The 13,010-nt window shown below is 44.1% G+C and overlaps 1 protein-coding gene across 1 annotated transcript; it reads left to right on the forward strand.

Annotated features, from left to right (window-relative positions):
- Positions 1-371: 371 nt before the first annotated feature.
- On the forward strand, positions 372-12,999 carry LOC128401954 (uncharacterized). Its single transcript, XM_053365616.1, has 12 exons — positions 372-413; positions 1,408-1,502; positions 2,758-2,825; positions 3,161-3,179; positions 4,665-4,692; positions 5,879-5,954; positions 6,383-6,535; positions 8,113-8,321; positions 9,378-9,469; positions 10,680-10,786; positions 11,349-11,713; positions 12,852-12,999. Exons 2-12 carry the CDS (start codon positions 1,445-1,447, stop codon positions 12,997-12,999), a joined length of 1,323 nt encoding a protein of 440 aa, XP_053221591.1. The 5' UTR covers positions 372-413; positions 1,408-1,444.
- Positions 13,000-13,010: the final 11 nt, after the last annotated feature.

A 13,010-nucleotide genomic window follows, 5' to 3' on the forward strand; every position in this document is an offset into this window, starting at 1 on the left:
GTAAGGTGAGCCCAGAAGTAGACTAAACCAAGCAAACAAACAAGTAAAGAATGTTGGCTGCTTCTGAAAGAAAAACCTAGGCACCCAAGGGCGAACCACGTGACGAGCGGCACATGGCGACTGGTCCCCAGCCACACCACTGGCTCCCACCGAGGTGAATTTCCTCTGCTATGGCGAGCCCAGCCTTCTGCAGGGGAGTGCAATGTGCCCCAAAGGCCAGGGTGCCCCAGGAGGAAGGGTGGGGCCCTTTTCTTTTGTTCTTTGCAGCTGCATCAAAGCAGCCACCTGTACGGCTTGACTGCATTCCATCCCAGTGGCTTGAGACCTGGGTATAAAAGGAGATGTCACAGGAGACTGTGACACTTACACTGGTCCACCTGCCAGCCTCCGGAACACATGACGGCGTTTTGACGGTAAGGTGGGTTTTGGAGGGGCAGGGGAAGAGAAGGTGGATGGGGATAACTTGTACACACTAGCTGTGATTTCTGCATTGCAGGTGATTGGACTAGAAGACCCTTGGGTCCTTTCTAACTTTGCAGTTCTGTGTTTCTGTGCCTTAATTTTTGGGGCAGTAGGAACAGTTGGATCCTGTCCTAAAACAGTAGAATTTGGAAATTCATTGGGAGTACCATTTGCCCACTCAACATTGAGCTATAGGCCGCTTTGCTGCTACCAACACTTGGAATATTAATTCTGGTTTTTGATATTTAAAATATCCCCAAAATTATTAATCTAGATCAGCAGTCCTTAACCTGGTGCCCTCCATATGTTTCAGACTACAACTCCCAGCACAATGTCAGCCAGTGTAGCCATACAATTCTGGGGCTGATGGGAGATGTAGTACAAACCTGTGACCTTCAGATATAGGGCGGTATATAAATTTTAATAATAATAATAATAATAATAATAATAATAATAATAATAATACCTGCCATGCCAGCTGTTTCTGATTTTTTATTTATTATTATTATTTACAACCAAGCCCATTCTGTATTATAGATGGTTAGGTTAAAATTTCTTAAGCCTCATTCCCTTTTCCTCTTATATGACGGGTTGATGATACCCCTAAATATTTTGTGAATCTTTGTACTTTTGTTCATTGACTGTATTTATTTTCCCCGATTTGAACTATGAAATGGTGATTTTCTTGAGTCAAAATGAGACAACTCCTAAACATTTTTAAAGGAAAAAAGCATTGGATAAGGCTATCAATGGTTACTAGCCACAATGACTGTGTTCTGTTTCCACTGTCGGAAGCACAACTCAGGAGAGTCTGTTGCGTTCAGGCCCTGTCTTTCAGGCTTCCCAGAGGCATCTCGTTGGCCACTGGGAGAACAGGAGACTGGACTGATCCAACAAGCCAGGCCCTTCCTATGTTCTTATGAGGTCATATTTTATGCTTTATAGCACTGCAAGGAAGGCCTGTTTGGAAAACTGAGTTGCCATGAAGGAAAAAGAAGGCCCGCCCATTTATGCAATCTTTACTTTGCTACTCATTTCAGGTAGGTTTTCCAGTTCTTTTCCCAATAATTAACATAATCAAATGCATCCAAGTAAATATTTACACAGTGAGCAAAACAGACATTTTTCTGGCAAGCTTTTGTGGGGCTAGAAGGTGAATCAGCTTCACAGTCATCACATTCTTTGAGAGCTAAAGCAGTGACTCATGGCTTTTCTATGCAACTGATTAATTGCCCAGCTTGTAATGTCCAGCTGATTAATCAGTTCAATCAAACATTTTTAGCTGTTTAGAAAGTCCCTCCTAACAGAGGCAGCTGGTTCTGAAAAAGTGCCTCAAATTACTTTTAATGGAAGTAGCTAACAAAAAATGACTGTTGTGGCAAGCACCATATTGGAAGGAGCCTTCTATAAATTGGGGAATGGGGAACATCTTCTGAAAGAGAGTTCTGCTGTAACACTTACTTGAATAAGCTAAAATCAAAGCAGCTGTGCTTCTACTTCAGAGTGTCTTTTGTTTGTTTTCGCTTCTGTGCAAATTTATGCAGAATAGATTAATTGACTAAAATCAGTCTTCCCCGACCTTCTGGAGGTTTGGCCATGCCATGACTATCTCAACTCCATTCATTTCAGCGGGTCTACTCTAAGTTAAACTTGGTTAGATACAACTCAATGTGATTAATCCACTAATATTTAATGAGGTGACAGCCTTAGATTGTAATTCTGTACACATGTATTTGAGAGGAAGCACCAACAAACACAATAGGAGCTATGTCTGTGTAAAGAGACATAGGATTGCACTGTTCAGCTGCAATCCTATACTCACTCACTTGGGGACAAGGCCCATTGAATGTATTTCTCAGTAGACATGAGCAGACCTGTGCTGTTAGCTAAATTCGTTGCAGTAACAGCAGACCATCCTGGAGATTCTCTTAACTTGTGAGTAAGAAACATTTCTCTCTCTTTCTCATAGCATTAAAATTCAGAGGGGCTGGTGGTTCTGGACTAACAAAAGAAAGGACTGCTATGTCACACCACTAATTAATCTGTGGGGCTCCCTGCCACAAGATGTGATGATGGCCTCTAACTCAGACTGCTTTGATTCAGTGGCAGCCAATGTGATGTCCTATAGATGTTGTGAACTACTACCACCGTGATCCTTGACCGCTAGTCACAATGGGAATTGTAGTCATAACATCTGGAGGGCGCCATGTTGGCCAACACTGCTTTAATACTTAAGCAAACTCTTGGAAGACTAGTCCTTTCACATGTTCTAACTATTTCAAATTGCATTTCAAGGGGGCTGGACGGAAGGCAGCTGGCATGGTTATCGCTCTCGCCGATCCTATCCTATCGCTTTGAATCCAGTAAGTATGGGGGGGGGGTGAACAGTGGCAACATGATCCATTTGCTGTTGGAGTTAATTTGCCAGTTTAGTGTCTGTCCTGAAAGTAGCACCATTTATTCAGAAGAAGATCTCGCCAGTTGCATCACAGGTGAACTGAACAATTCAAGAGCAATGTTTATTTGAACACTCTGGTGCAACATTCCACCCCCCTCTCTTTGTGTGGGAGATTTTCTTTCCATCATTGTCATTTTGACCCCTCCACAGCACTAAATTTTTAGAATAGATCCAGCTCTATATATGAGCAATATCAATCCTGATTTTCTGATCACTTGTCTTTTTCTTCTTTTTAATCAGTGTCCGGCCTACCCAATCTGTAAGTAAGATCAGTTTTACTTTTATCTTATTGGCACAGGAATGGGGGATTATAGCAGTCTGGTAGTGGGTGGGAAGGAGATAATTATCCAGACCCATGACCAATATCACACACAAGTTAGGCTGAACTCAGAGCACTGTTTCAGACTAAGGCATTAATGTAATGATCTGTTTATGTGAAAGGCAGTTCCAAGATCCTGGTTCTTTGTCACAGGGCTTGTCCACCCTTCCGCTTGTCTCATGCCTAGAAAGCATGGGTTTGAGTGATTTTCTCCTTGCCCCACTTCTTTCCAGTGGAAATGATCTACAGATGCAGGACAGTGAGGTGGTAAAATCATAGAATTGTAGAAGTGGAAGGAACCCAAGGGGTCATCTCGCCCAACCCCTGCAATGTAGGAATCATAGCTAACCCTGAAGTGGCAGTGTGGATTGCACCACTTCAGGTTACATAATGCTCCTTTGAATGCTTTTAAAGAAAAACTTTCCTCCAAATAGAAACCTAACACATTGGGAAGAAATTCCTAGCATTGTTCCTTGCAAGTGCAAACTTTCTATCTGGAGGGTTCTCTCCCCCCCTTAAAATGCAAGAGAACATTCAAAAATGGCATCTCCTACCTGCACTCTAAAACAGTACAGTCCATTCCGCTAGCTGAGAACTCTACCAGCTCATCTGGCTAACAGGCATTGAAACTTGATGCCTGAAAGTTAACGGAACATTTCCCAAATGTCAATTATGCTTGTTCAGAGTATGCTAAATTGTACCCCACAAGAAGACAGTAAAGCTGCACTTTTGCTTGTCCTGCCACTTTCCCCCAGGGAAAACCTCCTCTTTACTACTGAATGGGAGCAAATTTCAATTGAGTTTTCTGTGAATTCAGTGGTAAAGAGTGGGTTTTCCTGGAGAAAGAGGTTGGGCAAATGGAAAACCACTTGGACACATGCCCAGAAAGTTTGGGAGAAGTTGAAGACGTCTCGGACCTGTACTTTCTAGGCATGGGACAAGCAAAGCGTAGAGGAGCCCTAAGTGAGGCTTCATTGCTGCCCTGTGAATGGGGCTGCTGTCCGGGGTGCTGAAACTGCTGTGGCTTGAGATGTCTCCTAACTGAAGCAAGGAGGGTTGATTCACCAGAGCCGTAATTCAACTCAGACTCATTTGTGTTGCATCGATTGGCTGAAGCACGTATAGCTGTGCACTCCTCTGTTCCATTGGATCCAGCAGCCTCATAAGATTTATTTATGTTTATAGATATACCACTTACTCAATAAACAAACAAACAAACAAACAAACAAACAAACAAATACATACATACATACATACATACATACCGTACATACATACATACTATGTTTTGATTGCTTCTGGTTACAAGCCAGGCTTCAAAGGTGGCAGGCAATGAAATGATCAGAACATAGATAAAAGCAACTGTTTTAAAAACAAATATAAGAACGCTGTGATTATTTACTTTTTGTCTGTTTGTTTTCACAGCATCAACCTACTGCTCCTCCATCAACAGGTACAGGCCAATGGGGTAGAATTCTAAGTGCTGGTGGTATAGCTAAGGTGGACCTTGGGCCAAAGTTTAGGGCCCCATAACTCAGGGGCCTCCCAGATGAGGGCCCAGAGAGCAGCAGTTGAGGAGGGTAGCAGCAAAGTGACTCCATGTTGAAGAGCCTACTAGAGCAGGCCAGGGGCCCATCTAGTCAAGCACCCTCTTCTCACAGTGACCAACCAGATGCCTGTGGGAAATTCACATGAGGGACCCCAGCACAAAAGCCCTCCCCTCCCCTCCTGTGCTTTCCAGCATTGCTGCCTCTAACATTGGAAGCAGAGCATAGCCATCATGGCTAGTAGCCATTGATAGCCCTCTAATTCATGAATCTGTTCAGTCCCCTTTTAAAGCCACCCAAGTTGGGAGCACACTCCATAGTTTAACTGTGTGAAGAAGTATTTTTTTAAATCTGTCCTGAATCTCTCAACATTCAGCTACAGAGGGCCCCTATAAGGCCATTCATTCTAGGGTCTAATTTTTTCCTAACCTATTTGTTACCAGGCCAAATTCAAGATTATTGTGTTAATTCACAAAACCCAAAGGACTTGGGCCCTAAGGATCATCTGATTAGTACCTCAATCACTGAGCTCTTCTGATGGGACACTTTTGGTGGCTCCCTGTGTTCCTGAGTTTTGGTTAGCCTTTACTAGGGACCGAGCCTACCCTGTGGAACTCCCTGCCAGTAGAAACTAGACAGGAATAATCCCTGCCTGCTTTCAGACATCTGTTGAAAACTGTGTTATTCAGGCAAGCCTTTGCAATATGATTTCCAACACCCCCCAGCTTGAATGATGCTTTTGTCAGAGTGACTGTCAGTTTGTATGTGGTATACATGTCTTGCTGTATTTACATGATGGGCGCAATTGATAACTATTGATAACTATTTAAATAAACAAGAAAGTCTGTCTGAAATGAATAAGGAGCCCCACCCCGTAGGTTGTGCAGCTTTTAAAAAACAAAAAGCAGTAAGTTGGCAATACAATCAAATGTGAGTTTACTTGGAAGGAAGTGTCACTTTGTTCAATGGGGCTTACACCTATGTGAGAATTGCAGGCTGAATTATTTAATCTTTTCACTAGCCAAAAGTGAGATGAAATGTATTTGACTGGTTGGCAGAATTATCTATAATCTTGTGTGTTTCTTTATACAGGGCAGAGCTAAATTCCACGCTTGAAGAACCATGCCAATTTACACTGCCACAGTATGCTTGTGGATCAGCAGACCAGGTATCTTTGCCAGCCTTTAAATATCCAAAAGAATGCAGTTTGGTATATAAGGTCTTGCGGGTTTGCTTATTCAGCAGCTCCGATTCTGCAAAGTTTATCTTAATTGATTTGCCATGGAGCCAATGTCATGCCAGTGCTTTGCTTCAGCTTAGGAAGCTCAATTCTTGGGAAGCTTCCATTGGGTTATCAAATAATGTTATTTAGGAAATGAAATAAACCCGGAAATGAAAATGCCAGGCGTAGAAAAAGAGATGGGAGCAATTATTGCCAAGGGCAGAGAAGAGGACTAGTTTAAGGGAAGGATTGGACTTAATAAAATACATGTAGCTGTGAAGATGAGTGCTGGGGCTTGAAAGAGTACCTCGTTTTGCTACTGCTAGTGCAAATAATTCACAGAAAATGACACAAATACATCTTTTGCTCTACAGATCTCCAACCTGACGTCAAGTGAGCTGGCTTCCATCCTCAAGTGCTCCATCACAGACTCTGAGGCCCGGCTGGACCAAGGGGCTTTCTTGGTGCTCTTTGAAAATGTTGGCAAAGACACACTCCAGGCAGCTCTGAATGAGATAAATCTGCAGGTAAGTAGTACTCTCTGTTAGGACCTCTCTGGTGGACACTAGGATCTGTTGAAGGCCAGTGTTGCATCTGGGCTTGGGTAGGTAGCTAAGGTGTGTAGGATAAGGGCTGCTCCTTTGGAACTAGAATTTCTGACCTGTTGTGCTTGCTTCCCTTCTGCTCAACCTGTATGTTTGCAAATGGATAGCTCTATTTAGAAAGTGACACCCCAGAGACGTTTTGCAGGGAAGATTTTGCAGTGAGACCTGGAGACCTGTACAGAATCATAGGGCTGCAAAGGAACAGAGGGTCACAAAGCCAAATTTCCCTGCAGCTCAGACCAGGATCTCCTGTGCATTTGCAACTCTCCCATCCTCAGGATTTTAACTTGTGTAACTCTACTGCAAGCAGAGAGCGTAAAGCTGAGCAACTGAGAATTATAAAACTAATGTTGTGTGCGTGTGTGCATGTGCATGCAGTATGCATCGTATATCAAGATCTGCATTGATTAATGCTGCTGCCTGTGCTATTTTGAATGGTGAATAATCTGGGTCGTCCCAAGACGTTTTGTTGCCTGAGCTAAGGACTGGAGTGTGCCATTGCCCTGTTTCACAAATGGAAGCTGGTTGGAGTGGCAGGGGAATCTTACTTTAGCAGTGTCCTTGTGATAGCGTCCTCCCCCTGGCTTGAGGGCAGTGAGCTAGCTTAGGGGGCATTGAAGAGGCACAGCTCAGTTGACCAGGACAGAGAAAATAAGAGGTTTCTCCATGCAGCACATAGTTAAACTATGGAACGCACTCCCACAGGAGGCAAAGATGTCCACCAACTTGGATGGTTTTAAACGAGAGCAGGACAAATTCATGGAGGAGGCGGCTATCAATGGCTATTGGCCACAGTAGCTATGCTCTGACTCCATGGTTGGATAATAATAATAATGATAATAATAATTAATAATTTCTTATTTATACCCCGCCCATCTGGCTGGGATTCCCCAGCCACTCTGGACCGCTTCCAACAGAATATTAAAATACAATAGTCTATTAAACATTAAAAGCTTCCCTAAACAGGGCTGCCTTCAGATGTCTTCTAAAAGTCTGGTAGTTGTTTTTCTCTTTGACATCTGGTGGGAGGGCGTGCCACTAGTGAGAAGGCCCTCTGCCTGGTTCCCTGTAACTTGGCTTCTCGCAGCGAGGGAACCGCCAGAAGGCCCTCAGCGCTGGACCTCAGTGTCCGGGCAGAATGATGGGGGTGGAGATGCTCCTTCATGTGTGCTGGACTGAGGCCGTTTAGGGCTTTAAAGGTCAGCACTAACAGTAATGTTTCTGAATAGCAGTTGCACTCAGGCTCTGCTTGAATAGATGTTGCACTCAGGCTCTGCTTGTAGGTTTCTCATGGGGATCTGGTTGAACCCTGTGAGAACAGGATGCTGGACCAGATGGACCTCTGGTCTGATCCAGCAAGCTATCCTTCTATTTTTAAATAACAGCCACATGATGTGTAGTGATAATTTGGATATGTGTTGCAAAAATAAAGTGCCAGGTTAACCCCGCTTATCTTTCCTCCTTGAGCACCAACTGTTCCACATTTCTGTTTTATTTAGGTCTCTGGGGACCAAATCTCACTGACAGCCAAAACCTTCTTGCTGAATGCAGCATGGGAAAAGATCAAGGCAGACCCCCGGGTCCAGAGCCCAGGCTTCCTTGCCTCTTGGTTTCAAGACACGATGCACTCCTACCTGGCAGCGATAAACTCCAATGTCCTAGAGTGCATGACTCAGCTTCCCATCACTTGTGATGGCTTCGCTACCATGTAAGTGACAACTATTAGTAAGAAATCAATCTTTGGAACTCCCTGCCTACCTTCCCTATTTGGGAAAACACATTTATGTTTAGGCAAGCCTGTCCAGATATGTACAATGTTGATCTGTGTTTTAAACTGGGTTTTAGCTTCTTGATTTTAATATATTTTTTGAAGATTTTAAGTAGTTTTTCATTGTTTTTCACTGATAATTTCATTGTTTTTTTTCTCCCTTTTTTGTAAACCACTCTGAGGTTTTTTGTTTTTTGCAATCAAGATGACAATATTTAGAGTTACCAGCTAAGTTAGCAGCTGGTTCTCTCTGGTTCCCTCTCAATGAGATGAGAATTTCGAGACAGCTGTAGTTGCAGGATTCAAGCAGACATTTGAATCCTGAATACTACAGTCCGAAAGGTCCTTTGCACAAGAGATGTGTATTGTTCAAAGGATTCACAGGGATGACATGAGTTATACCCAGGGCTGCCCTTGAAGGCTGTTTGGAAATGGCAGCTGCTGCAGAATGCTGATGGGGATGAGGCCTATAGATTTCTCGGTCCAATTCAAGGTGCTGGCTTTAACTTACAAAGCCTTAGTAGCAGGATACCTGACTGGCCCCCTCTCCCGAAAAGAACATCATCTGAGGCCCTTCTCCTCGCACCCCACAAGAAACACCTGAGGGTGGCAACAGGGAGAGGGCCTTTTTGGTTGTTACCCCCTTCCCAACACTTGTGGAATGCTCTCCCGGCTGAGGCCTGCCTGGCACCATCACTGACAACCTTTTGGTGTCATAGTAAGACTTTCCTCTGTCTGGGCATTTGATTGCATTTGAAAGGTTTTGGAGCCTGGCTGCATGAGTTGTCTCCAGCTAAGCTCTACTGAGAGTAGACTCAATGAAATAAATAAACTGGAGTTGGTTATCATGGCCATTGTTTTTGGTTGAGTCTTCTCTGAGTAGGACTAGAATCGGATGCAAGCCCTTGTCCCTCAGAGGCTGCCCTGTGTAAGGTATCAAACAGATAAAACCGACAATAAGATGCTTATTTCCCTTCTTGTGTCTCCCATCATTAGCGTCCAGGCTCTGGACAGTGCATATTCTGGGATGGACAGCAGCACAAAGCAACAGGTTGCCAACTGGATCGGGAGATTCCTTACAATACAAAGTAAGTGGGGAATGTGCCCCCTCTGGTGCTCCTTTCACAAGCGGTCAAGAGTCATAACTCCAGAAAAGCTCAATCCAATCTGAGCCAGCAGATGACTCGTGGACCTGCAGCCATTGAACAGCCCTGTATTGGACAGGACTCCCTCTCTTATTTAGGGATGAACAAATGTTGGTTTCTCCTGTTTTCTTATTTTTCCAGCTTTATGTTGGAAAAGCTCACCTTATTCCTACATCTAGTTGATCATTTTTCTCTTTTAAAGAAAGGTCCACATGGAAATTCATCTGCAATTTGTGCAAATTATTTCTCCCAATATTTATTGAGTGCAAATTTATACACGTTTTTGCAAGCAATTATTCTCCCCCTTATACGATTCAGTTGTTTCCACTCATATATTATTATATCCATTGTTGTGCAAACCTTTCAGTTGGAGGGGTGCAAAATTACAAAGGGTGACTGTGTTTTGGTTTTCTTTTGGTTCAGAAACTGCAGATTAGGAATTAGGGCTTGTGTAGGTGGAATCTTAAAGAGGAAGACCTCACACTCCTGCCAACCTCCCGTAGGATGCATTATTATTAATTTCATTTATGATTCACTTATAATGAGGCATCTCAAAGTGATTTCCAATAAAAAACATATATAATATAAACAATCACATGAAATACAAATACAATTGATGACAGCAGCAGCAGCAGCAGCAGCAGCAGCATGATTTATTGGATTTATTTATAAAGTCAATTTCAACTCCAGTACAGACACAGAGTGGGATAATAGTCCTAGTTGCTTCATTAGAAATTGTTCAATTTGACCCTTTGAAAAATAAAGCTCCTTAAAAAAAATTAAATACACTTTTTCTTCTTCTACATTTTATTGCTATTCATTAAACTACCGCAAGGGAGAAAAACGGCATTATAATACATTGATAAACAGAAAAGAGAGTGAGGGGGGGAAATAAATACATAATCTAGGTAAACAAATATTATTTCTAGTCTTTCATTTCGATACAAGGCATTCCAGTATTCACAAAATAGTTCCGTCTCTCCCCATACATTCCATTTCATCTCATGCTTTCTCTTTTCTGGATTGCATCAGTCAGTTTCTCCACTGCTGCCAGCTCCACACATTTCATTAGCCTTCACCAAACAGGTGACAGATTTTGGCCCTTCCATTTCCTTGCCCACACCACAAAGCTCCTTTGGATGTTGCTTTTCAGGCTGCCCACAGAGTTCACCCAAAGAATGGATTCAGAGCTACTGGAAGAGTTTCCTGAACAACGCCTCATACAACGACCTCCTAAAGACCTGGAGTGGATTCGATGGGGTAAGAAAATCAATTGCACTTGTGGCTCTGGAGAGTAATTCACTCCAACCACAAGCTGTGGAATGCAACTTGAAGGCTTCCTGTCAGGGTGGGGGTGAGGGAAGGCACTCTGCATGTGCTCTGAAGTACTCTGGCCTTTTTTTTAAAAAAAAGCAAACAGATGCTGCTTCACAAAGAAAAGACAGATGCTCAGAGGCACTTCATTTTTATGCCCTCCTGACAAGTACATAGGCTCCCTGTGACAGGCTAGATTTTTATTGGGGGGGCGTTAGAACCATTATATTTGGGGAGGGGGATAACCTTTAGGGACATAGGAATTGGCAGTGACTCTCCAGGGTTTTAGGTGAGGACATTCCCAGCCCTACCTGGAAATGCTCCTGGGGATTGAATTTGGGACATTCTGCATGCCAAGCAGATGTTCTACCACCAAGCCCTTCCCTATATACTCCATGCATGCTCAGAGGGACATGGAGAAATGGTCAACACTAGTCCTTAGAAGAGCTATTGTTTTGTCCATTTAGGACTGCCTGCACCAAACTCATGTTTTTCACCCGTTTTCTAGTTTGCAGCTTTGGATGTCCTGACGGCCTCCCAGCTTGCCCAACTGACCATTGCTCGTGGTGTCCTGGCCAATGCCAGCCTGGCAGAAGATGTTGCCCAAACCCTCCGCAGCCAGAGCATCCGCTTCATGGAAGATTACTTGACTGAGTTATCACTGTTGCCCCTGGAGCCCTCACCTGAGCACGGAGCCAGCTATCTGTTGCTGGAGACCGTTCTGAGGAAGGTGAATGAGAGCTTCCCCGACCTCTGCTCACCCTCCTTGAAAGATCTGTTTCAGGTGAAACTGATGAGGTTCTTGCCTGTTGCTGATGCAAAGATCCTGGAGCTTTTCCCGACCAAAATTGGTTGCACAGACTTCCGTGATATGTGAGTAGGCTCAGGTGGGTGGTCCATGGGTTGTGCTTGATGGAGGGAAGTCCTCTAATGGAAAAACTGTCAGATGTAGAGATGTCTGCCCTGTCCTGCATTTGTCACAATGCGGCAACCGAAAAGGGATAATGCAATTCTAAGCAGCATCAACAGAAGTCTAGTGTCCAGATCAAGGGACATAATAGGACAAGCTTTGGTCAGATCCAGGGGTGTAGGAAGGGTGGCCCGCCCTGGGTGCCATCCCAGAGGGGTGTGTGACAAACTCTCCCTGGGTGGATTGTGCTGCCGTGCCACGATCAGGCCCCCGCCAGGAGGATCGCGCTGCCTTGCTGTGATTGGCCCCTCTGGAGGATTGCACCGCTGCACTGCAATCGGACCCCCCCCCCGCCCGAGGATCACGCTGCCGTGCTGATCACCCCGTGGGCGGATCATACTGCCCCATGGGAAGATGGCCCTGCCCCGCTGCTCCAGGTGCAGGAGTGGCTAGCTCCGCTACTGGTCAGATTCCACCTGGAATATGAGTCCAGTTCTGTGCACCACAGTTTAAGGAAGCATATTGACAAGCTAGAATGTATGCAGAGGAGGTAGACCGAAAAGATCAGTGGTCTGGAAATCAAGCCTTTTGAGGAACCACTGAGGGACCTGGGTATGTTTAGCCTAAATAACAGAAGACTGAGAGGTGATATGAGACCAACCTTCAAATATCTGAAGGGCTGTTGCATGAAAGATGGAGCAAGCTTGTTTTCTGCTGCTCTAGAAAGTACAACCTGAACCCATGGATTCAAATGACAAGAAACAGGATTTCAACTAAACATCAGGAGTAACTTTTTGATGATAAGTGTTGTTCAACAGTGGAACAGGCTACCTCAGTGGTAGAGCATCTGCTTGGCATGCAGAAGGTCCAAGGTTTAACTGAGGCATCTCTGGACAGGGGTGAGAGAGACCCCTTTCTGAAACTCCAGAGAGCTGCTGCCAGTCAGTGTAAACAATGTTGAGCTAGACGGACCAATGGTCTTATTCAGTATAAGGCAGCTCCCTATTATAGGCCAGAGAAGTATAATTATGTGTGCAAAGAACTGGATTTCCCTGTTGTGGAGAATGTACAAAAATGCATTCTGCTCTGCTTGCTTTGCAGCTACAAAGGGATTGATTCTGTCTATCATGAGCTAGACAACAGCACCCAAAAGGCTGTCTGCACAAAGCGTCTGGATTTTCTGAAAAGACAAAAGAAGGTGATAGATGGTTATTTTGTGGTTTTTCTCCCTTGCTGGAAATCGTGTTAAAATATTAAGAT

This window comes from Podarcis raffonei, chromosome 14 (genome assembly GCF_027172205.1).
Source record: "Podarcis raffonei isolate rPodRaf1 chromosome 14, rPodRaf1.pri, whole genome shotgun sequence".
NCBI lineage: Eukaryota > Metazoa > Chordata > Lepidosauria > Squamata > Lacertidae > Podarcis > Podarcis raffonei.

What these genes read in the sequence shown, in the direction of transcription:
- LOC128401954 (XM_053365616.1), top strand. Translation starts at nt 1,445, where the DNA reads ATGAAGGAAAAAGAAGGCCCGCCCATTTATGCAATCTTTACTTTGCTA. An exon ending in CCTGGAGTGGATTCGATGGG is followed by an intron (nt 10,787 to 11,348) that starts GTAAGAAAATCA and finishes CCCGTTTTCTAG; the next exon opens with TTTGCAGCTTTGGATGTCCT. An exon ending in TGCACAGACTTCCGTGATAT is followed by an intron (nt 11,714 to 12,851) that starts GTGAGTAGGCTC and finishes CTTGCTTTGCAG; the next exon opens with CTACAAAGGGATTGATTCTG.